The sequence below is a fragment of the Lutra lutra genome, chromosome 3, assembly GCF_902655055.1.
Source record: "Lutra lutra chromosome 3, mLutLut1.2, whole genome shotgun sequence".
In the NCBI taxonomy this organism is placed as follows: domain Eukaryota; kingdom Metazoa; phylum Chordata; class Mammalia; order Carnivora; family Mustelidae; genus Lutra; species Lutra lutra.
Genome location: NC_062280.1, coordinates 122,016,615 through 122,042,667, shown reverse-complemented (window position 1 = coordinate 122,042,667; position 26,053 = coordinate 122,016,615). Strand labels below are relative to the sequence as shown.

The 26,053-nt window shown below is 43.3% G+C and overlaps 1 protein-coding gene across 4 annotated transcripts in view; it reads left to right on the top strand.

Annotated features, from left to right (window-relative positions):
* Window positions 1–26,053, top strand: part of SPATA13 (spermatogenesis associated 13) — a 198,314-nt gene that overhangs the window by 126,102 nt on the left and 46,159 nt on the right. For 2 of the 4 annotated variants that reach the window (XM_047722925.1, XM_047722932.1), the window contains exons 3-4: window positions 15,179–15,562; window positions 17,301–17,445. In XM_047722925.1, coding sequence (XP_047578881.1) covers window positions 15,179–15,562; window positions 17,301–17,445 — 529 coding nt within the window. Of the gene's footprint in view, window positions 1–11,412; window positions 11,567–15,178; window positions 15,563–17,001; window positions 17,073–17,300; window positions 17,446–26,053 lie in introns of those variants that run through there. The other 2 variants (XM_047722926.1, XM_047722927.1) reach the window with 2 other exon arrangements.

Sequence of the window (26,053 nt, the reverse complement as noted above, 5' to 3'; positions counted from 1 at the left end):
TTTCCCTCTACTGTTCCTCCTACTTGTGCTCTCTCGTTCTGTCAAAAAATTAGGAAAATATTAAAAAAAAAAAAAAAAGAGTTGGGCACCTAACTGACTACTGACTGAGCCACCCTTGCACCCCTACAGTAGCTTTTTATTTTAATAATCAAGTCAGCATTTTCTGTCTTTTAAAAGAAGTTTCCACTTGCCCTAAAAAAGATTCATGTTTGTCATTACATTAATAGGTATATCTTTTGCAGTGGTATGTTTCAAAGTATCCGAAAGGGTCCTTAATATTTGACAGGCTACTGAACTTTATATACTTAAAAGGCCACTTCTAAAATTAATTTCTGAAAATCTTAAATCTAAAGAGTAGTGTAATGTACATGTGATATGTCATCCTTGAACTTTAAAGTGGTTCATTTCTAGAACAGTTTTTTCTCTAGTGAAATATCATCAAATAGGATTTTCCTATTAAAAAAAGACAAGGGGAGGGGTTGCCTGGGTGGCTCAGTCAGTTAAGCAGCTGGCTCTTGATTTTGGCTCAGGTCATGATCTCAGGGTCCTGGAATCGAGCCCTGTCATGCTCCGTGCTCAGCGGGAATTTGCTTCTCCCTCTGACTGTCCCTCTGCTCATGCTCTTTCTCTCTCCCTCAAATAAATAAGTAAAAATCTTTTAAAAAATTTAAAAAAAATAAAAATAAGGGGGAAGAGAGAGAGACAGAATTACATACCTATATATCTGAGCAGGAGCCTAGTTTTGTTTTTTTTTTTAATATTTTATTTATTTGACAGAGAGAAATCACAACTAGGCAGAGAGGCAGGCAGAGAGAGAGGAGGAAGCAGGCTCTCCGTGGAGCAGAGAGCCCGATGCAGGGCCCGATCATCCGGATCATGACGTGAGCCAAAGGCAGAGGCTTTAACCCACTGAGCCATGCAGGCGCCCCATGGAGCCTAGTTTTTATAGTGTTACCATAATAACGATATGTAATCAGGTATAAATGATGTTAATATATCATAATTATAATCAATTTATTATGATCAGTAATCATTAATAATATAAAGTATCATTAATACTATGCATTTTAAGCTTTCTAAAATACATGTAATACTTAAATGATATGAGCCAGTATTATAGTGTATCTGTCAGGGTTTTAATGTTTACTCTTATTTGGTGCTTTGTTTTAATTTATGGATGACAAAGGCATAATAAGATCTTACAGCAGTTAGAAAATGCAGAAAAGTAGTGTTCGTATTTTTTTTTTAAAGATTTTTTTTTTATTCATTTATTTGACAGAGAGAGACACAGCGAGAGAGAGAACACAAGCAGGGGGAGTGGGAGAGGGAGAAGCAGGCTTCCCGCTGAGCAGGAACCCTATACGGGGCTTGATCTCAGGATCCTGGGATCATACCCTGAGCTGAAGGCAGATGCTTAATGACTGAACCACCCAGGTGCCCCCAGTGTTCGTATTTTTAGGGGGAAATTTTAGCTGGTTAAGATGGTTAAGATGCCAGTGTATCTGTTTTTTTCCTGTTTTTTCTCATTTTAAGCTTCCCTATATTAAGATCAAAGAGCATCCAAGGTTGGGAATCACTTTTCACTTGGCTTGGTGACATGTTGTTGTGATACATCATTGCCATGACAATCAGAAGGAATACTTCAGGTTTGACTGGCAGAAGGGCATAGCTACAAATTGCCACATGTTGCTATATAAACTGAAAGTTTTCTATGTTTCTGCCAGTGCAGGGACAAAATGACAATTTGGCACGTTGCCTTCACTGAGAATGCTAGTAGTAAAGCTGGAGTTGGGGTGGGAGGGAGCTCAGGGGGGTTGGAGAGGAAAGAATACTCACAGATGGTTCTTTCCTAGGAAACTGGCACTGATGTGGTTGCTAGCCACGAATGTCAACATTTTGGAGCGGTCGAGAATCTCTGTGGTATAAAATAGGTGGGCTTTGTACTAGGGCCACCTGAGTTCAAACCCTAGTTTCCCTGCTAACCAGCTGTATGTCCTTGACCTACTTAAACCTCAGTGTCTTTAAAAATAGAGATAATAGTATCTACTAGGATTAAATGAAATAATGCTTAGTAAAGTCAATAAATGTTGCCTTTATCATAGTCATAATCTTTGTTATCATTAAAATTACTGCCTTTGGTCAGATACCTCAGTACAGACCCGTTAAACTTTGCAAATTACTTCTGATCTTCTAGCCAGAGTTTCCCAAAGTTTGGAGAGAAGGTCACACCCAGGATGCAAGGTAATGGTGTAGATTCTTGAGCTCCACCTGGAGCTACGGAATTGGAGTCACTAGAGTCCAGATCCACTAATCTGGACTTTTGACATGCTACCCAGGAAATTATTTTTGCCACCCTGAAGTTTGAGATCCGCTCTCCAGCCTGAGGCTCTACATTTTAAGTATCTAGGTTCTTACAGGTGTTAAGAATCCTGTTTTTTAGGTTTGGATGGTTCTCTTCCAGATCTACCCCAGTTAATTCTTGATTTGGGAGATAGAGTTATTTCTGAAAAAATTAAAGGTAGCTTGTAATCCTATTTTTCTCATTGAACTCTATTATCAGTGGGGTATGAATTTTTACAGAATACAAACAAAAATCCCCTTCAGCAAAACAGTGAAATTGAAGCTTTTCAAGCAGGAAATGGTGGAATAAAGAATTTGGTCCAAAATATGTTGAGAAGGGGTGCCTGATTGGCTCAGTCAGTGGAGCATGTGACTCTTGATTTCAGGGTCATGAGTTTAAATCCCATGTTGGGTGTAGAGATTACTAATTTTTTTTTTTTAATCTTAAAAAAAAAATAACGTTGAGTATCAGTATAGCAATTGCTCCAACCACTGCTGGAAACTGGAATTTTACCAACTCATTTGGAACTCTAAAAATAATTGTCTCTTTAAAAAATGTATCAGAGAAATAAAAATAAAATTTAAAAAATACAAGTATCAGTAGTAATTTCTTGCATTGATGTGACACTTTTGCAGCTTAAATAAGTCCTTCACATAACATTGTTGGTTGATTCTCAGAGCCACCCTGTGAAGTAGGCCAGCATTGTTGTATTTGTTTTTAAAAATGGGTAAACTGAGCCTTGGAAACGTCACAGGACCTCCTCTCAGAGCCACACAGCCACTGAGTGGCGGGGGCCCAGAGCCAGGTCTCAGAATGTGGAGGAAGGCCCAGAAACACCATAAGCTTGGCAGCTGGCATGTAGACCCAAGTTCTGACCATTTGCTGGTTTCCTGATCTTTGGTTTCTTATCTGTAAAACAGAAGTGTAAGTAGCTGCTGCAGAGGGTGTTTTTTAATTCAATGAAATTGACTCGGTAATTTCAGGTATCACAGGCCTTTGATGAATTTCCATTCTGTTTTCTCTTTTGACTCCATAACTAGCGTTCTTTCCACTGAGCTTGGGCCACTTCCTGCCACAGCTGGTCTTGCCCAAATTACAGTCTTTCCTCCAGTGACTACTTGAATGAGCTCAGCAGCTCAACAAAGGGGTTTTGGACCCTTTTCTGACAACTCCTTTGTAGTTTACTTTCTGACACAAGACTAAAGAAAGCCACCTCGGACAGGAGGGTTGCTGGTGTGACTCTGGGTCCATAGTATGGCATTTCTTACAGATCAGTGCCACAGAGGGGGAGACAGGAGGCTGGAGCCTTCAATACTGTTTGTGACTAAGGTCCATTATTACAGCCCCATTTCTCATGTATGGTGTAAGTTTTTACATATTTACTTATAGCAAGGTTCTGTTGTACTCTTCGTTTTATGTTTTTATTCTTTTTGTGGTATAAATTATTCATCTGTAATTCTCTCACTGCCAAGTTTCAAATTAAACATTTTCAAGATATTTTGCACTAGTACACATTCTTGTATCCCTCAACAGAAATAAAAAAGAAACACCACTGGTACTGTCTATAAGTCTTGCCTTGTGTGACAGTCCCTATACAGAGAGGCTGAGCCATTCTTTTTTTTATTTTTTTTTCCTTTTTTTAAGATTTATTTATTTACATTAGGGAGAGAGTGTGCAGATGGGGAGAAAGGGGAGGGAGAGGGAAACCAGACTCCTTGCATAGCACAGAGAGCAACGCTGGGCTCAGTCTCATGATCTCACAATTTCATGGTCTCACGATTCTGGGATGACAGCCTGAGCTGAAACCGAGAGTTGGATGCTCAGCTGGGTCAGTGTTTTCTTGACTAGATTCATTTGCTGGACTCTTGCAGGTTTAAAGGAAAGTGATACAATCTGTCATCAGTGAATGTTGCTGGAAGAACAAAGAATCCTCATGATGTCATTACTTTCTCTGACTTTTCTGGGTTCTTTTTTCCAGTTGCCATCACTGGGCCCTCTTGGTTCTTTGCCCTCTCTTCATCTTACGCATTTCTCCTCCCAATGCCGTAATGCCTCAGGAAAGATGTTTTAAAAGTCCTAAATCATTCTTTTTATATTCTGTTGATAGCAGTGGACCCTTGTTTGTTAGAAAAGATTCCATTACCATGTACTTCACATCTCTGAAACAAAATAGGAGGCCATCAAAACAAGGTTGTCAATAGTACGGGAAGGAGAATTGTAGTCCTTTTGTTTTCAGGGTAGGACAATTCAAGTGGGTTATGAAAGAGACAGGAATGGATGGTTGTGTCCTGACCTAAAGCATGGTTATTGATTTTGAAGTATTTAGTTACAATAACTAAGCAAAAACTTAAGCTCATTTTTAAAAAATGATACATGAGTGTAGGGAGGAAATAGCTACGTTGCCATCCAGAACAGTCCATTTATTTGCTCATTTATCTATCCACCAACCTAGCATTCATCCCTTCCCACATGCATGAAGCATCTATAATTCCCTGTCTCTCAGGCTCTCGTATGGACTGTGAGGACATTACCATAGTACTGGGGAGTTTGGAAAAAATAGGAGCAGCTGCTTTTGTCAGCAGACACTGAGACAAGTAAATAAATGCTATGAAACACTGCCGTGGTTTTAATAGAGGCCCAGAAAGGAGCAAAGAGCTCAGAGCCCAGGGGGAGTTTATGTTTTCCACAGCAAGTAGTATTTCAACTGAGTTTTGCAGAGTAAATTTTACAGGTTGACAAAAGCAAAACGATAATCTCAGAGGGAGAGCAAGCAACATTTACCTCATTTACAGTTGCATAAAGTAAATATGTAGTAAGTGGTGAATCATTTGATACAGGTTGGAGAATAATTGTATCTGAAGGCAGAGCTGGAGAGACCTTGGACGAGATTTTGAATGGCCTTGGGTTTGTTCCAGGTAATGGCCAGCTAGAATCCGAGGTGTTTCAGTAGCATAGAGTAGACTGGGGACAGGGAAGTCAGTTGGGCAGCTTTTGGAATAGATCTGCGAGTAACAACGGACCAGAGTCTTCCTAAGATTGAGTAATTGACAGAACATGGTGACTGGGGGGCTGGGGCTTGTGAAAATCGGGGAAAAATAAAAAATGCCTAGTATGGGGTACACTGGATGTCCTTCACTGATGTGAGAAAGCAATTGGGAAGAGAGATGAATCATGAAGGTGCCATTCTGCATTCTAATCCAGAAACCCTTCGTTTTCTAAAGGCACTTGGGGCCATTGATTTGAATGTTTCTATGCTGTCATCCATGACTTGAAGTGCAGGTGATGCCCTGAACAGACACCTCTCTCCCTTTTTGTCCACTGGGACCTCCTTCTGTGCTGTCCGTTCTTCTTTCCCTTCTCCTTCTGTTTCCTTCTATCCTTTCTGTACAACAAAAGTCAAAAGAGCATTAAGAAGAAACCTCTGATGTTCAAGAGGGTGTAGAAAAACAATGGGTTTCTGATACATTTAAATCTAAAACATTTTTGATTTTGGAATATTTAGTTGTCCTCAATCAAAAAGCAATTGGAAAAGAGGAAAGTACTTTTTATAAAAGTAAATATTTTTTACTTTTTATAAAATTCTTTTTCCTTATTAGAAAATTGTGCTTTTTATAAGTTAAAGAAAGGTTAAGTAGACCTCTGTAGTCCTTAGTATGTGTTTCAAAGATCAAATACATTTTTAAGGAATTTATTTATGTATATATGTATGTATGCATTTATTTATTTAATTTATTGACGGAGTGTCCGTGAGCACATGAGAGAGCACGAGAGAGGGAGAAGCAGAATCCCCACTAAGTGGGGAGCCCAACTCAGGGCTTGATCCCAGGACCCTGAGATCATGACCTGAGCCAGCCAAAGGCAGACACTTAACTGACTGAGCCACCCAGGTGCCCCAGAGATAGAATACATTTTAAGATGTTAAGATGGAATTGTTATATACATTTATTTTATAATGTGATGGTTTTATGTGTCTTTATTCTTTTTTTTTTCCCCCAAAGATTTCATTTATTTATTTGACAGACAGAGATCACAAGTAGGCAGAGAGGCAGGCAGAGAGAGTGGGGGAGGCAGGCTCCCCACCGAACAGAACTGGATGCGGGGCCCGATCCCAGGACCCCGGGATCATGACCTGAGCCGAAGGCAGAGGCTCTAACCCACTGAGCCACCCAGGTGCCCCAAAAATGTGTCTTTATTCTTAATGAGTCTAGTCATAAATTGCAGCCTACAGTTCTATTATTTCCTCTGCTTAGATGTCTAACCCAGCATTGTGTTGTTGTTGATTTTGGAGATGGTAGGATGGTCTGGGTTTTTGGATAAGTCCAGAAAATGGGATTCCCTTAAGTGACTACTACAAAGGCGGGGGAAGCAAACTAATCACTGGCCCTGTGTTTGCTCAGGGTCACTGGTAAGCACCCTCCCACCACGGAAGGGATTTGGGGACTTAGGATGTGGTCAGAGGGTCCAGAATGGGGTTCATCACAGTCAGACAGACTTCATTTCTTTATTTTAAATAAATTGAGGATGAGCTCAGCTATACTACTTTCTCAGTATTGTATTCTAAGTCTTCAATGATATTTAATATGTTCATAGTTATTTAAGTACCTTTTTATGCTTACAGAACTAGGCTAAGAATATTGTGTTCTCCATGAACCTCAGATATTTGCATTTTTAATAAATTACCTATTCTGTCTATAAAACAGGTTGTAGATTTACTGTGTTTTAAGGATATTTTATCATCAGTTTTATACATGCAAGGGCAGTTAAAGTCCACTGTACTCCCCTTTTACTTCCAGGGCCTTAGGAAGCATTAATATATTTTTTAAAATATTTTTAATGCTGTGTCATATTTTTTATTTTTAATAAGTGGCCTATTCCCTGAATGCAAAGGACAAGGCCACAGCATTCCAGATTATAATAGTTCCTTTCCTTCTCTCTTTCTTTAATTTTAAGAGTTACATCAAAATTCCCAGTGTGTGTGTGATCTTATTTGGTAATAATCAGAACAGTTTTTGGTTAGTCACTCCCATTTCATTTGCTGTCAGAATTCCAACAGCCACTAAGGTTCTTACAGCTTGAAACCTTGCATCTTAAAAGATGCAGCATGTTGATAAGAATGTCACCCAGCATTATTATATATTTCTGCCTTTAAGCCATGGACGGAAAAACTCAGTAAATGAATAGGTTTCTACTTTCTCTTCTGTTTCTTGCCCAGGGCCCGTCCAGATCTGGGCTTAGTCCAAGTTGGGGGTCAGAGAAGGGGGAACAACATGTTTATGATAGTGTCTATCCCTTCACAGGATAGTCCCTGAACTAGAGGAAACCTTGAAAGGTGGAATGGAGCCAGGCTAAACATGCATAATTTTTACAGTGGTCCATAGTTCAGTGATGGGTGTCTGGCCATTTACCTATCTCAGACCAAGTCAGAGGCTACCTCTCTCCTCTCCTTGCTTGGGCAATTTCAGAAGTACCCCCACCTTGCTGTTTATTCCTTAACTAGCCTAAGTGTTGTAGGAAAAGACATGTGAACACCTGGAATGTTATGAGGAGGGAGAATTAGCACACCCGGGTGATAGGCAGTCCTTTTCTGGTGGGCCCCCCCTTATGCTAGTACAGTGTCCATATGCACACGGGTGTGTGTATGCACACACACGCACACACACACCATCAAGATCTATAAAAGAAAAGGCAGCTTTGGAGAAAGAAAGATTATTCCGCCCACTTGTTCTAAAAATTAAAGATAAGAAACCAAACATGATTCAGTAAGTTCAACAAAACCAACTGTGTTAGCTTTCCGTGTGTGATCAGTTGAAGGGAGAAGTTCTGCTCTCTGAGGAGAGAGAAGGGAATGGAGTCTAGAGCAGGGGTGAAGGTGAGCTGTGCTGCTGGAGGGGGGGAGGAAGCAGTAGAGAGGAAGAGTCTGGGGGAAATGTATGTGTGCATACACTGATGAGTGAAGAGCCACAAACAGCCCAGAGAATTCATCAAAGGGGCAGCATAAACCGGAAGTGGAGAGATGTAAAAGGGATAAGCACACCAAGGCTTTTTGTGGGGCAGCCTTACAAGGTCTAGTATTTGTGGAAGTTGTTGCTCAGGGTTTTTGTAATAAACCAGATTGCATTTTTCTTATGTACATCTACAAATGGAGAGGGTCATGTCTCGTGCTGGCCTTGCAAAGGTGACAGTTAAGTGCCTGATCTCTCTCATGCACCCTGTTTCGTTAAGTCTGTTGCCTTCTCTGTGATTGGGTTCTCATCTCCAAAATGGGTATAATAATGCCTTCTTTACTTACCTGAAAATATGATTTTAGGTAGATTATAAACGCAAGTTGATGACAATTTAAGATTTCTAAGTAACTAAGAATATCTTTCTGGTGTTAAAGTAACAAAGAAAAAATGTTATTAGCACTCAAGCTTTCATCTTTCTAAATATGTGAAGATTTTCTTGTTCTCACTTTCAGCTTCTCAAAATGTAGTAGTTGATCTGGGATCTTATGAGTTCCCTCCCTCACTTAAAATCCTCAGACATATGTTTACAACCCATCTCATTCCGAGCACTCGATAATCCAGGTAACAAATCTGCACTAAAAGAAAAGAAAAAAAAAGCCTATGCATCGTCTTATGACACATTAATTTTCATTTAAGGGAAATTAGTGATGTATAGCTCTAAATAGTGAGATGCCGCTTCTTAAATTTTAGTGTGTAAGTCCTAAAATTTCAGTTTTCAGGAGTCAGAGCACCGAGCTGGTACCATAATTAGGTTTACGTGAAATTAGGTCACCTGGGAGTTTTTTTGTTTTTTTTTTTTAAAGATTTTATTTATTTATTTGACAGAGACCACAAGTAGGCAGGGAGGCAGGCAGAGAGAGAGAGGAGGAAGCAGGCTCCCTGCTGAGCAGAGAGCCCTATTCGGGGCTTGATCCCAGGACTCTGGGATCATGACCTGAGCCAAAGGCAGAGGCTTTAACCCACTGAGCCACCCAGGCGCCCTCACCTGGGAGTTTTGAACCTCGATTCGTTCAGTGGTTTTGTCAACAGAAATTGAGGAGTGGAGCTTTATTTTCACTACCTTGTGGGTAAAATGTAGCATTTCCTTCAGTTTAGGAGTGTAGGCAGTAAGCCAGAGTACTCTATCAACACCTGTGATTTTGTCACCCATAGAAATAAAAGTCTTTTTCACATCATACAACACTTTTCGTTGATATCTTGAAATCTCTTCATCAGTACTTCCAAAGTATGGCCGTTTTTAGACTGATTGCTAGTCTTCTTATTATGTGTTTTACATTTATTATTATTTTAATATTTTGATAATTATATTTCAGGATAATCTGATTACTTTATAATTTTATATCTTTTATTTTCTGCATTTAAAATTTTACTTAATGTTTATAAATTTTATAAAATTTTCTTTAATTTTTATTTTATGCATTTAAAGCAGTGATTTGGGGAAGGGGTCCCTAATTGTCCCCAGCTTGCAGGAGTACCTTCAGAGCCTCTCTTCCTGTCATTTCCCTCCCCCCACCCCACCCCCTTTCAACCAGGGCTGCCGCTAAAGGCAGAAGACCTACCAAGTACTGTCTTGCTTCTATAAAAGTGTGTGCTGAGGATGCAGGGCTGCATAGTGGAAAGGACAGTGATTTTGAAGTCAGACACTGCGTTGTAAATGGCCTCTCTACTTCGGCTCTGTTCACTGGAGTAAGTCATTGCCCCAGTGTCTAAATGATAAAATGTCATGAATAGTTACCTACGTCACGGGGCGGTGGTGGTAAGGGTTAGGTAAGGTGGCCTTGAGCCTGCTGTGGTTCTGCACACAGGGACATTCAGAAGCCACGGTGGTCACTGCTAGCATATGGCTGGCCTTCTATCAAGATGCGTTCTTGTATCACCTCTGGTCTGGGACTGCCCCTGAATTCCCTACAGTGCTCAGGGTGCTGAGGCAATGTGGGAGGCTTGCTTACTGGGTTAGTGCACATCTTGAGAATACCTTTGGCTCACACGCTGGAAAAGCTCTGCTCTGGTTAGTTTTTTTTCCATCTGCCCAAAGCATCTTAATTTTCCCTGCTTATAGTATTTCCTTCTGAATTACTTTGCTGTATGAGTTTCCTAGGGCTACTGGAACAAATTGCCACCAACTAGGGGGCTCAAAACAAGAGGACGTACCCTCATTATTGTATAGGCCAAAAGTCTGCGGATCCATTCTGGCCTCTGCCTGGGATTTCTTGGCTTATAGATGGTACCACTCCACTCTCTGCTTCTGTCCTCATAGGACTGTCTTTACTTTCATCTTTGTGTCTAAATTTCCCTCTATTTCTAAGGGTACTGGCCATTGGATTAGGGTTCCCCAAATCCTGCCTGACTTCATCTGAGCTCAATCTCATCTACAAAGACTGTATTTCCAAATAAGATCATATTCACAGGTCCTGGGGGTTAGGGTTTCAACGTACCTTCTGGGGGGCATAATTCAACCCACACTCTTGCTATTTGATCCATGAAACTTCACTTTGACGAAGCTTCTGAATATGTGACATCAGGGCTTTGTGTGTAAGTCTTTTTCCCTCAGTGAATAACAACTCTTGCTGTGGTTTCGAAAGAAACGGGTTTTGAAGTGTCTCCCTGAAGGGAAGATCTAGCTTGGCTTTTTACTTCTGTAAGGGAAAGAAAGGAATCTTGAAGAAGAAATTCAGGACTCCTGGGGCGCCTAGGTGACTCAGTGGGTTAAGCGTCTGCCTTTGGCTCAGGTCATGATCTCAGGGTCCTGGGATCCAGCCCGGCATCCGGCTCCCTGCTCAGCGGGGACCCTGCTTCTCTCTCTCCTTCTGCACCATCCCTGCTTGTGCTTTCTCTTTTTCTCTCTGTCAAATATATAAATAAATTCTTAAAAAAAAAAAAGGAAAGAAATTCAGGACTCCTGATGAGGGAAAGTACTTTAAAACGATACAGAGAAGCAAGAGTTAAAAGGGCAGCTGCGCCCCGCCCGCACAGTTTGTTTACAGAAGTTGACGACTTGGGTGAGAATTGGCCAGTCAAGCTTAGAGCCGGACTGATCTGAAGGCCAGGCTGCCCGGTTGTGAGGAGGAGCATCCGAAGACACAGCTCCGGCATGGCCACTTATGCCCTCACTGTCCTGTTGTAAAGGCGAGAAGGAAGCTCAGACAGCATGGATGTGGTCAACTGCTTGTTCCTTCAGTGTGTCTGTGGGCCACCACTGCCCGTGGCAGCGGAGTCCGGGGTAGGTTAGAACTTGTGGAGCGTGGGGGCAGGGCTGTGGTGGGGGTTTGCAGTTGCAGGTATAATCCCAGTCAAACTCTGTTCCCTGGAATGAACCCCGCTGTATTCCAGAAGTACACAGACTTTGCCAAAAGAAGATTCAGTTTTAGAATACACATCAAAGCTCAGATTTGTTTTACAAGGAATGTAAATCACTGTCCCTCCCCTCCCTCTTTTGCTGGGAGTAAAGCGGACCTTTCAATTGTATATATTATTCTGTTAACTAATTTTTGCACTTCCTAAAACATTCAGTACCACTTGGAAAGGCTGTTTTCTCCTTTTGTAGGTTCAGTGGGACTGTGTAAATAGTTCTTGGAGGAGGATGACAGTCGGTTCTTATGAGTAACCCCCTGGTGGGAACAGGAGTTGACCCTTGAGGCATGATGTGTTAAAGAAATCCTGTGCACGTCTCCTGCCCTCTCATTTCCTGCTCTGAGCATACCTGCCTTTATTCAGCCTTCTCACTTCCTGGAGTATGTTTTGGTCTCGGAAGGATTTCTTACCTGAACAGCTAAGACCGCCTCCTGTCTTCTGACACCCAATTCCTTATTTTCCTATCTGCATCAGCAAGCCTTCAGGGAGTCATGCTGCCTGTTGCGTAAGTGCGGGGGGGGGGGGGGGACCATAACAAAACCCCAAAGAACAACAATAAAAAAAAAACTCAAAAAAATGCACGTAGATTATTACCAGTTAGACTACTCCTTGCCTGTAATTTTGTCTTGCTTCTGTTTTTCTAACACCTTGTCTCTGAACCTTTTTATCAACAGGGTGATAACATAAATGGCTTATTCTTGTGTGGTTAAATTGTGCCACTGAGTTTAGTAATGTAGTTAAACTCTCCATAATATCCTGTTTTTCATATGTAATGCAAAGAATATTAACTTTTTCATGATTTCTCATATTTTCCCGGTGATGGTGTGAGAGAGGAAACCCCTTTTCTCTATCTTCTTAGGTTTACTAAGGGGGGGGGGTTATGGAATGAACTGACAAAAGACAGACGAGAAAAGACAGGTTTTCATTCATGTGGGTAAGTGGGAGTTGACAGGAAAAAGTGACTCCAGGAAGTGGTTAGAATTGGGGGCATTTATACTTTCTTACTTGGGGAAGGGGAGGTGGAGAAGGGCACTTAGGGGAAACCCAGTGATTTAGGAAAGATGAATGGGAGGTCTGATAGTTTTGTGGCCACCAGCTGCTGAGGCCAGGGATTCTCTTCTCAGCTGATAAGAGCCACATCTTCCCGGGTTGGAAGAACAAAAATCCTATCTCAAGATAGTGGATTTATGACGATGGAGTTCTTTGGGGAGGCTCTGCTTTCAGGCAGATAAGGGAGTTCGGGGGGGGGGGGGTTGGGGGGGTAGGGGGGAGTTTATTCTTGCATACCTTGAGCTCAGAAGAGTTTCGGTGGCACAGTGGTATATTCTAGACCCCTCAGTGGTCACTTGATTTTAATATGAAGTTCTTTGCAGTCAGAAGCAACAGCAAGGTAAGCGGTGACTGCTAGAACTTACTAGCTTTTGAGCAGAGGTGACTTGGTACAGTGGGAACAGATATTTCAAGACCCACATTTCCATGTCATTCTGTGTGTGGGCTGTGTGGCCCTGGTAAGTAAGTCACCTTACTTCCCTGGGTTTTCGTAACTTCCCTAATTTGAAAAATGATGGCAGTGCAGTAGAGTGTCTGTAAATTCCTTTCTGCTTTCTTTGCTCATCATTGATTTTTCATAGTACAGCGGGTCCTTGAACAACACAGGTTTGAACTGTGTGGGTCCACTTCCACGTGGTTTTTTTTTTTTTTTTTTAATAAATACTGTTCAATATGCTAAATGTCTTTTCCATGTGATTTTCTTGATAACATCTTTTTTTCTTTAGCTTACATTATTATAAAAACACAGTATACACTATGTATAGCATACCAAACACGTGTTCATTGACTATTATCTGTAAGACTTCCATCCAACAGTAGACTATTAGTACTTAAGTTCGGGGGAAGCTAAAAGTTAACAAGATTTTTGACTGCACCTGGGGTCGGCACTTCAAACCCCTGTGTTGCTCAGAAGTCAGCTGTGTATGATCTTAGGGACCATTGAGGCACATGGGATTGGAAATTACAGGAACTGTGTTTGAGCTCTTGGTTGCCACTGACCGGCAAGCAGCATGACCTGTTGGACCAGTCCTGGGGGCAGGGCTGGGCTGCCTGGGGCAGTTCGGCTGCCAGCCTCCAGGCCTGGGTGGCCTGCTCTGCCTGTCCTGCCCTCAAGTACGACTCTCCTTGTTCTTCTTCTTTTCCCCAGGCCCTGGAGTGGTTTTAGTTTTTATTTTGTTTTTAATAATAACCAGGGGGGCACCTGGGTGGCTCACTCAGTATGTTAAGCATCTGCCTTCAGCTCAGATCATGATCCCGGCACTGAGCTCCCTGCTCAGCGGAGAGTCTGTTTATCCCTTTCTCTTTTTCTCTGCCTCTCCCCCTGCTTGTGCTTGCTCTCTCTTTCTCCCAAATAAATAAATAAATAAATAGAATCTTTTAAAAAAAAAATGTATTAAAAAAAAATAACCAGGGGTGGGAGAAACCTGTGGAACTAGGCAGCAGCCCTCCTCTGAACCCAGACTTTGAGGGGTGTGCTGACATAGAGGTTATCTGCAGGCAGGGCTGAACCTGGGCATGGTTATTCCACACACTGCTTTTTAAGAGCAATAATTAACTGTGGCTGATAAGGGCTATCTCACTTATCATTGGTATAGCGTTTCATCCACACAAGGACCCATTATTCCCCAGTGAACAGCTGCAGAACCAAATCCGCAGACCTTAAGTAACTGGCCTAAGGTTACAAAGCCAGCTTGTGGCCCAGGCTGACTAAAGCAGCAGACTGTTCATTTCCAACCTCGTGGTTTTTTGCTGGTGCATTAGGTCGCCTCCGAAAAAAGTATTTGAACAATTTGAAAAGTGTTTAGGACCACAGACTACCCAGCTTTGGGATTGTCTAGTCCTGAATGGTTAGTTGTTAACTTGTCCTGGGTCACAGCTAGTTAGTAGCCTGATCTAGTTCTCTGAATCCTTGTTCAGTGCTCTTCTCACCAGACCTAACTCCTTGAGTGTCTGGCCCTCACAGCCCAAACTTCATCTTATTAAAGCACCTTCTGTTTTTAAAGATTATTACAAGAAAATACCTCAGAGCAGCTTTGTAAAGCATTACATATTCATTTCCCCTTCTAGAGTCCTGCATTTCCCTGTGCTATTGTTATGTATATTTTATTTTGGGTGAAACCATAGTTAAAGTACTTCTAACAACTCACAATGGTACTGATTTTCTTAATATCTTTTATCATAGCTCATCCTTGCTCACCACACATCACTATTTAAATTATGGTTTTAATTCAGCTTCTAGTTAAACATGAATTGCTTATTTTAATGCACATTTCAGTTATGTCTTCCTGTTACAGAAATAACTTTTTAAAAACAAGTAAATCAAGAAGGCCTTAAGGCAGGGCTGAAGATGATGGGAGGGCATGTATGACTTGTTCCTTTTCAATACCTTCCTGAATTTGGGTGCTCACCTAACTTGTTCGCATTTGAAAAGGTTGTGACAGAGGAATCCTGGAGGCGGGACTCATCCCGGGATGAAGAAAGGACGGAGTCTCAGAGGATCACCAGGAGGAAATGGGGTTCTGGGAGAAGAGCAAGGCCCCGACCTCTCTCTGACTATGGCCAGCTGGCCAACCGGAGTCTGTCTATTCCTGAAGACTCAATTGCTGTAGACCCCCAGAAAGAAGACACTGTGGAGGGAGACCACCTGCCCAACACAGCCTCCACGGACACTATAGACCAGAGCGACACTGCAGACCAGAGCGCTGCTGTGGGCTGCCCCAAAGGAAGCTGGAGAAGACGCCCCATATCTGTGATAGGCGGGGTCAGCTTCTATGGGAACAGCCCGACAGAGGAAATCGGGAGTCTTCTAACCCAAGTAAGACCTGGCTGCTTCTACCAAAGCTAACAGAGCCCTCCAGCTTCCTGGCCTTTGTTCTCCCCTGTGAACTAAACAGACTGCTGCTTTTCTTTCTTCTCCCTGCTTCAAGGACAACAGACTCCCAGGCTTTCTTCCTGACTCTGAAAACACTCATGAATTAACTTACCATCTGACATGCGGATGCCTTTTACTAATCTTCTGTCTTTCCTGGAGTCTCAAACAATATGTGAAACTAGTGTGCTGTTTGTTCTAAATCACCTGAGATCTTAATAAGGGGAAGGTAACAGTGCATATTCAGTGAGCTTCTTGAAAGAAGTTCTTGAACGAAAAAGTGTCCTCCAATGTTAAAAAGTAAAGATAAGAAGAAAATAAGAAAGTGGTTTTTTAGGAGCTAAGGGAATCACTTTCCTACCATTTTTTTAACTCTTTACATTCAAGTTGCTGCTTTGCAACTACTTTATCAATAGACTAAAAATCCTTATTATTTTCCCTTAGTATTTCAACAAGTATTTATCAGTTACCCAAAGAGCACTTTGAGGCTACAAAACATTTAAATAAAGGCCCTGTTCAGGAGGAGTGTCTGTTATTTGGTGAGACCCAGCCATGGTCACGGGTTCCCAGAACAGTATGAGTGAGCACCAAGTTTCAGTTTTTGAGCTTGCTAGCTGGTATCATCAATAACTCCTAAAATTCTCTTAAAAGGGAGGGGGGGATCTATGTTAGTATTGGATTTTATGTTTACATTCTCCCTGTAAAGCCCAGCCTAATGCCTTGTTTATAGCAAGCACTCAAATTCCTCTTGTTAAATTGAGTTAAATTGAATTGCATTCTGAAGGTAAAGAAAAATGAAGTGGAAGAATCCTAGGAACTTTTCTGTGGTATTAACATGTGCAGTACGCTAGGAAATAATTCTGAACCAAAGCAGACTGTAATCTGTTTTAACTTGAAATACAGTATGGGGAAAATTGAAAGCACTTAGAAGTTATTTCCCTTCAGAGCGTTAAGAAGGAATGTGATAAGGTCACTTTGTACACTTGAAGGCTCATTTAAGGGAAATAGGTGGGAAAATACAAAGAAAAACTAAGGAAAGCATAAGCGAGCGTGGCCTTCGATTTGTAGAGATGGTTCACGTGGAAACATCAACAGGGCACAAAGGTGATTCTGAAGAGATCTGGGTAAATTTGTGGAAAGCGGAAAACCAACTCTTCTTTTTAACACGGCTCAGTTGTCATGTTAGTTGAGGTAAGGAATATTTGTCTCCCATAAATACTTACGTAGTGCCTGCACGTGGATGTGCCGGGCAGGAATGCCGGTCCAAGTCCGTCATCCAGGAACGGCTGCTTCCCGGGAGGCTGCTGCTAGAAAACGTCTTCTTACCCTTCCGCTCCGCCCCTGTGAGAAAGCCACCACTTCCTAAATCTGCTTCTCCTCTTCTTGACGCTTTGCTTTTACTGAGTATTACCCCTGGTATATTGCTGACAAGTGACATGAAATGTGTTGCCAGGAGGTAAGAGCCCTTGAGTCGATACTGGTGGTTTAAAATCTTGGAAGAAGTCATTGCAGCTGTGCCTGGGTGCAGCCTGAAACCCTTGCCACAATTTGGAGACAACGTCTCTTGTGTGTGAGTGGTTTGGAGGTGACAGGGCCAAGCTGCTTAGAGCTGTGCCTGTGAAGAGCTCTGCGGGAGGTGCCACTTCCTGGCATCCCCTCACAGCGTTTTTCTTTCCTTTTGTAGCCAGCAGCCCGGCCTCCTGTGCCAGCCCACCGGGTGCTGCCCTACAAGGCGGTTTCGGCCCGCCTCCGGCCCTTCACCTTCTCCCAGAGCACCCCCATTGGGCTGGACCGCGTGGGACGCCGGCGGCAGAAGCGAGCTTCCAATGGTGAGTCTCCCAGGCCCGCCCTGTTCGGGGGCTCCCTTTCCAGAAACTGATGTAGAGTCCTCAGTTGGACTGTTTCCTGTGAAACCCATTCGATTTGGCCCCTCTCCGCTGCCTCTGAGCCAGGGCGTTTTTCCCCTGGAGTGAGGAGGGCTCATCTCAGGGGCTGCACGTGCAGGCCTCGGGGCGTCGTCAGCCCTCTGGGGTGGGTGCTCTGTGTCATCACGACCCTGTTTGAGAAGTTGCTCCCCTCGTGTCTGTGTACCTAAGTTCCTGTAGGTGGAGAGCTAAGAATGGAGTTGGCGCATTTGTCTGAACCTTTTTGAGGCTCTTTCTGGGTGTTTGGGACTCACTGATGCCTTTTTGAACGCCAGAGAAAACTTTGTCTAATACAGAGCTACTATGCTATCACAGTACTTACCTGGTAAACACTCACTGATTTGAATTAATACCACGTTTTTGGAATGAAGTTTATATCCCTTTTTTTTTTTAATAAATGGAATTGTTTTATTTTTTAATTTTTAAAAAGATTTTTATTTATGTGAGAGAGAGAGTGAGCACAAGCAAGGGGGAGGGGAGGAGCAAGGGAGAGGGAGAAGCAGGCTCCCCACTGAGCAGGGAGCCCAACACGGGGCTTGATCCCAGGACCCCGAGATCATGACCTGAGCCAAAGGCAGATGCTTAACCGATTGAGCCACCCAGGCACCCCTGTTTACAGGGTGTTTACATTCTTAAAAAGGAAAATCTTCCCTTACACTAATATTCATGTTGGTGCCAGTCAGCTGGTCAGATAATGAGTGGCGTGGCCTGTTGTGCACTGGACAAGAGTAACGAGTTAACGTTTATTGAATGTGTTCTGATGTATTAGCTCATTTGATCTTTGTAACTACCTGCCATGTTGGTATTATTGATATTATTGGTATTATGGTATTGGTATTATTATCCTCGTTTTTACAGATGAAAAAGCCCAGGTATACAGGGATAGACTGCCCTAAGTCACTCACCCAGGACGGGGGCAGAAATGGGGTTTGAATCTACAAATAGAACTTGTCATACCAAGTGGTTCATTTTTAACCACTGAACTGTATTGACTCTTTAAAGAAGTGCAGCAAACTCTAATGATTATAGCTCCAACGGCAGGATTTCCTGTCTTACTTTTAGAAGTGAATACCGTGGGGCGCCTGGGTGGCTCAGTGGGTTAAGCCGCTGCCTTCGGCTCAGGTCATGGTCTCAGAGTCCTGGGATCAAGCCCCACGTCGGGCTCTCTGCTCAGCAGGGAGCCTGCTTCCTCCTCTCTCTCTGTCTGCCTCTCTGCCTGCTTGTGATCTCTCTGTCAAATAAATAAATAAAATCTTAAAAAAAAAAAAAAAGAAAGAAAAAGAAGTGAATACCGTGCGGTGAGCACAAGAGTTCAAGAGCTGGGCATTAGGGAGCATGGCTGCTGCCTCAGCCATGCTACCACCTTGCTGTGTGGGTGCGGTGGTGTGCACTTGAGGGAGGCGACTGACTCTGTAAGAAGGGGTGAGGTTTCAACAGCCTTGATGAAGGTGGAGGGTGTCTCTTGAAGGACTGAAATTCCAGGGACAGGAGGAGAGGGAACAGGATGGGTCAAGGAGGTATGGACTCCCTGGTCAGGGGAGGCATTTCTAAGGACAGGTAGAAGAGGATGATGACTAGTGACCAGAAATGGTGACAAGAAGGTCACTGCTGGATTCTGACAGGAATCGTTGAGAACCGTGTCCCAGGAGGGTCACACTTGGTGGTGAAAATTCAGAGCATTGGTGAATGGTGAGGAAATGCTATCACCCCCAGTTGTGTTGTGATAGTTTCTAACTCATGTCATGTATACTGGGAGGATTTACGGTAGGACTTGCAGGTGGAGCTTGAAGAAATTTGTGAATATCTCATGCCTTTGTCAGGCCCTCAACCGAGGAGGTTGGACATCTAGGAGTCCTCACTCCCCTCCTAAGGGAGTCACTAAATCCCATCCTTTGGCTCTCAGGGTCGCCTTGCTTGTCAGGTTCCTTAACCCTTCCCCTCACAGCCTCCCCATTACTTCCTCAGGCCAAGCTTTCATACACTCTAGTCAGAGTCACTGTTCATGTTCAACTCTTTCCCACTATTAGAATAAAGTCCCAATTCCTTAAATGAGTTTATAGGCAACCCGAGTCTCACTTTCCGCCTGTTCCTCTCTTTTCTCCCTTCAGAGCTCGCTTTCCCATTACCTTATGTGAGTGTTCTTCACATTCAGAATTCAAAATTCATTCACTTGTGTGCCCTTGGAGACAGTGAGCAGTCATTGTCCTCCTGCAAAGCCACTCAGCGCTGGGCCTCATGTTCATCCCCTCTGATCCTGTCATCTACCCCTGGTGGTGTGTTTTCAGAAAGTCATCCAAAAGGAGGAAGAAAGCTATATGCACAAGATACTCTTCACAACATTGTGATGGCATGAAAGTCAAAGCAAAGTAAATGTTTAGTCATAGCAGATTAGTGAGTTGGGGAGCTGTGTGGGTCATTACCTCACAACAGTTTACAACATAGATAGGAAGACCCTGCAACAGCAGGAAAAGAGACGGCTACAATTTTAAAGTGAGAAGAAAAATGGAAAATAAAATCACGTGTAGTGTATGAGTTTGCTAAGGCTGCTGTAACTCAGTAGCACAAACCAGGTGGCTTACATAGGAGAAATTTGTGTCTCAGCACTGGAGGCTGGAAGTGAGAGGAAGGCATTGTCAGGGTGGTTCCTTCTGAGCGCAGGGTCGCAGAGTCTCTGCCAGCTCCCATCCTAGCTTCCAGTTGTCTCGGGTGCCTTGCATCTTGGCAAGTAGATGTATTGCCTTCATCCCTGCCTCCCCCTTCATGTGGCTTTCTCCCTGTCCTTCATGTGGCTTTCTCCCTGTCCTTGAGTTAGGGCCCACCCTAATAATCTCCTTTTAACTTGATCATCTACTAAAACCTTATTTCGTAGTAGGGTTACTTTGACGGTACTGGGGGTTAGGATTTCAGTATCCATACAGGGGATGTAGTTCAACCTATAACGTATACCACAATTGCAACAATACACGACGTGAACACAAATGTTCAAAGATTTAACAGGAATATGCAAAAATGAAAATGGTTTGGTTAGGATGGAAGGACTGTAGGTGATTTCTCCTCCAACAACCCTGTATACATACAAACAGCTGATTTATGTGCTTTCTGTAATAGTGTTTTGTTTTGGCTTTAATGTTCTTCTGTTGAGAAGGAACAGAAATGAACTCTGACCAGCTTAAGCAAAAAGGAAATTTATTGGAAGGGTGTCTGATGTCCCCAGAGTTGAAAGAATGGCTGAAGAACCAGTCTAGGAAATAGATGGCCTTCAGGGTTGTTCCTGGGAACCAAGGAGCCACCTGGAAGAAGCCAAGGGACACACGTAACAGGAAGGCATAGGAATGAATGAAGGGCCAGCCATTTCTTGTGTCGCTCAAGAGTCAAAGTCCCAGGGTAGGGAAATCAACTCCTGAGCTTAAGTGAGGTGTCTACCGCCTGGTGGCACTGGAACAGGGAGAAGGGCTGGGGGCCTCCAGAGATCCTTTGCCTTCATATTGGGAGGCAGGTACATGGTACCCTGTCACTGAGGCTGGACACAGTGGAAAGGAAGTCATTCCCCTTAGAGGAAATCCAAGTAGTATTAGAAATAGAAATAGATTCTGGACAGGTTCTTCATTCATTCCTTCGTTCATTCATTCATTCATTCATTCATATGTCCATTAACTACTGAGTGCTTACCATGTGCTGGGTGACATCAGGGAACAGAACGAAGTCCTTAAATCACTTATATTCCAGTGTGGGGATAATGAATTAACAAGTGACTCTCTAACAGGGCAGGTGGTTCCATAAAGGAAAATGAAGCAGGGTGGAGGGTGTTCATTTTTTTTTTCCTTAAATGTCATTCTGACATGATGCACCTATTCCATGTATAATTAAGGACACTCTCACTCCTCCCCTCGAGGGAGACAGCCCAGAGGCTCGTCAGTTACTGCAAATAGCGCCGAGTCTAGGCCCCTCTGAGTGGTAGCTGTTTCTTCTCCAGTTCAGTTGCAGTGCCTTTTCCACTGTATACCCAGAGGGAAATTTAAGCAGCACACCCTTATCGTCATAGTGGAAGGAGGTGGGGGAGGAAAGGAAACAGAAGATAAATAAATATTATGCACATACACGTGACACCACAAAAGGAAATGTCTCTCTCCTGCTTCCGGTTGCAAGGCCATACGTGCTATTGCTGACTTTGCTCATCGCGTGCCCATCGCACACTCCCCCTGCGCCTGCCCAGTATCTTGCTTGGTAGTGTCCTTTGCCAGCTGAGGTGGCCAGATCTGTGGAGCTGTGAGTGGCCCTGCTTGCTCAGAGTTGCCGTCATCTTTTTTCTCTCCCTCCCTCTGTCAAAAATCAGTCAATCTATAAAAATGTGTGGGGCACCAACTGGAGCCTGCCAGGCACTGGTTTGACCATGTGGCATAGGGCAGAGGATAAAGCCTCGCCAAGTTCACATTCTAGCGTTGCATCCAATTCAGTCAGTCAGTCAATACCTTCTCTTGGGCAGTAACAGTCACTCTGGGGAAAGTGGACGTGGTCGATGTGGTAGAGAGTGTCAGGAAGAGCATGGCAGAGGGTGACCCGGTTATCCCTAAGGAGGTGAAACTGGACTGGACGCTTGAAAGATGAGCAGGAGCTGAAGATCTGAGGGAGGAAAGGTCCTGTGTCAGGCACATCAGGTGCCCAGAGTTAGGCTGGTACTCGACGTGTCTGAGGTTCAGCGAGAGGGCTGGGGTGACCAGAGTTCAGGAAACAAGGGCAGGAGAAGAGGGCGTTACAGTCTGGCGGGGAGGCTGTGGCCGGATAGAAAGGGCATTGCAGGTCTTGGGTAGAACTTGGAGTTATTCTAAGTGAAAGGGGAAGCCATTGCCGGCGAGGGAGTGATAGGCACTGATTGAAGCTTTAGAGAGGAAGGACAGTTTGGGGGAGAAAAGGCAGAGGAAGGGAGACTGAGTGGAGGTTATTGCATAAGTCCAGTTGAGAAACCGTAGTGGCACTGACCACAAAAGACAACCATGTCTGTCTTGGGTGCTCATTTTCCCAGTGCATGGGGAGGCGAAAGTGGCCAGTCTTGGTTCTAATCCAGTGGGGCCCGGCCTGTGGATTCCCGTGGAAGTCCTTCTCTCCTGGGAGAATGACAGGGCAGAGTTACTGAATAGGAAGAAAATATTTTGCAAATGTATTATTAAGTCATCAGAGGAAGTGGCCCCTGTGCTTGCCCTTTGTATTCTGGCTGTGGGTGAACATCACCTTGTCAGACACTGCTTCAGCATGCATACCCTATCCCAGATGGCATCATAATATCAAGGTGTGTCCCCAAGCCATCTCTGTTACTTTGTTTACATTCAGCCATGATTGCATGCTTCTGGACCATAACAGGATAACACTTGTGACCCTCACGGGCACTGGCCTATCACCGCGTTCCCCGCGGCATCCCTGGGTAGAAGCATGGTCCTGCGAGGTGCTGTGACAGTGTATCAGGTCTGACAGGTAAGGAAAACAAATCCAGATCTAGAATAAATGTCTTTCCCACTAAGGACAGATCATCTACCCCTCTATTATGAAAAGGGTCCATTGTAATCAACTCTCCACAAGGAGCTGTCTGGTTCCTTCAAGGAACCATATCATTAACTTGGTTGAGAGGGACACCCTGTGGTTTAGCCCAGGCTTGGCATCCATTTCTGCCACCATGGCCTTTTTTTTTTTCTCCATGAACCTACTGAGTAAGCATCAAGATGACTAGGAACAAAGATTGGCGTTCACAGAGTGGAACACAGTGTTCGCACAATTATTAAACAACCTCTTTTGCAATCAGATTCACGTGGGATACAACTGGGCATTCACATGGGACAGATGATTTCTCATGCTTTGAGTGTATTCTGGTATATCTAATTGTACTCCTTCCCCAAATCAGTCCGTTACCTATTTTGTTCTTTCCACATTCCTCCAAGCCATTCAGCCAAGCCATTGTCCTAGCCGTCTATCCACACAAGCTAAATCCCTGCTGAGGCCCTCTCTCCTCTCAGTCAGAAAGGATTAGGAAGAATTATGGCTTAGATTTTACTACGAGGGCAGGGGGGTTGGGGGTGGGTGGGAGGGTCTCCCTTTGCCAAGGGCACAATTACCAGGTAAATGGTGGAAGAGCCCTTTCAGGAAGCCTGGAAGAAAGAGTTGTGACTCTGGGATACCTACCCCAAGGTTACCTGGCTTCTGCCTCATGAAGAGGCTCTACGTGTGGAAACCACCTGAGATCTGGGAGCTAGATTTGAGTCTCTGCCACCAGATTTGGAGATTTCCTACCATGTGAATTAAGTAATAGGTTAGTGCAGTTACTCATCACTTTTGTTCCTGCAGACCCTGTGATAGGGTAAGCATAGCCAGAGATCATGTGGGTCAACCATTCCAGTGACTGAGCTGGCCCTGCTACCTAGTGCAAGAGCTATGCCCTCTTCTGTGATATGGATGTCCCACCTCCATTGGTCCTGGACTTCGTTGCGATAGAAGCATGTCTCACTGACTTCCCCACCGACTTCCCTTGCCTGCTCCCTTTCCTGCACAGATGAGCAGTACGGTACTTGTAAAAATCGCCAGCACTTCCATCATCTGATTTGGGAAACACAGCCCAGGGGATGGTGAGTCCATGACAGACTAGCTCCAGCATTTCTGTCTTCTGGTTGCTGCACTTTTTCCTTCCTATGTGCCAAGAGCTGGCCCTTCCACTGCTTTAAGAGTGGGACAGGACTGGGTCCAGATCTACAGCCCATTGAAGTGCTGAGGTGACAGCCAGTTCGATGAGCCCATGTGTTGAATGCATGATCTCTGGTACATGTCACCCAAATGGATAAATTTGGTTTAATCCAAATTATATTTGGTAAATGCAGTATATGCACCTTGTTTGGATTCTGATACCAAAAAATAAAAAGATCCTTTTGAGACAGTTGGGGAAATTTGCACATGGACTGAGAATTCAGTGAAGTAATTATTGCTCATTTTGTTAGTGGGGATAATGATTGTGTAGTTATTTTTAAGTCCTTATTTGTTATGGGTACATACTAAAATGTTTTTTTGCATGAAACAATATATGTGAATTTTGCTTTAAAATACTCAAAAGCTGGGGCACCTGGGTGGCTCAGTGGGTTAAAGCCTCTGCCTTTGGCTCAGGTCATGATCCCAGGGTCCTGGGATTGAGCCCCGCATCGGGCTCTCTGCTCCGTGGAGAGCCTGCTTCCTCCTCTCTCTCTGCCTGCCTCTTTGCCTACTTGTGATCTCTCTCTGTCAAATAAATAAATAAAATGTTTAAAAAAATAAAAAATAAAAAAATAAAATACTCAAAAGCTGCTGAGGGAGTTCGGGGAAAAATTGGCTTTGATAATTGTGGGTTCATCATTTGATTTCTCTACTTTTGTGTTTGTTTGAAATTTATCACAAAAGTTTTAAAAAATAATGAAAGTATGTTTCCTCCTTCCTGGTTAGGTGCTCCCCAAATCTGCAAATCAAGAAATGCCCACAACTAAATTTTCCTCAAAATGTAGAAATTTGAATATTAGCAAACTGATTTTTGTTAAGAAATGAAGACGTACTCCTTTCAGGTGGAGGTGAGCTGCCCCTTCTCAGTACTCATTCCTCAGCACCTTGCTGTGCTCCTTTCCAGCACTTCCTTCTTGCTTGCCTTTGTTAGAGGACTGTCCTTTCTCCTTACTAGCCCCTTACAGTCTGAAGAAAGGTCACAAGGAGCAGTCATCAGTAATGTTTATTGACCAATGGGTGTGGTATTGAAATAATAGATTCGGATCAGGAATCACAATGGTACTTGTATGTGCTCTTACAAAGTTCAGGATTGGGAGGCTGCCATCCTATTAAAAACCTTATTGCTTTACTGGTGATGGTGTTTGTGGCCCTTCTTTCTCCCTGGGTCTTAGCAAAACATGCCTGCCCTGTGATAACTTTTTCTTAGAGAATTATCTTTACTGCCTTTTGCTTTTTCTTATGAGAAGCTTATGTAGTAAGTTCCAGGGCAAGTTGCTACATCACCGCCTACCCATGCTCCTCATTTGCCCGTATTTACTTTGGGTTCCAGCTTTACATCCTCCCTTACTAGTCTACGGATCAGAAGTCAAATTTGATTGCTTTCCAAAATTATTCTTCTTATGTCTGTTCATCCTTGTCTTTCTACTCATCTCACCCATCGAGTTCAGATTAGCTTGCTCATGTGACATAAACCCAATGATTATCTTAACCAGAAAGGAAACATTTCCCAGAAAGGAAAACATTCAGTTTCCTCAGCGATCACATTTCTGTGGAATCTTTATGGGTTACAAGCAAGGAGCTAAAGTATGACATTGAAGATCAGTAGATTTGGGGATGCCATTTTAAAAAATACCTGTTCGTTATATTTTTAAAAGCCTTCTCCTTAACCATTAAGTACTATATTAGAGTATTTTTAGTAATGCCACATAAGAGAGGAGAGAACACAGGATTAGCTACAGTAATAATTAAATATGAAAAATAAAATGGTTTTCTAAGGAGACATGAAGTT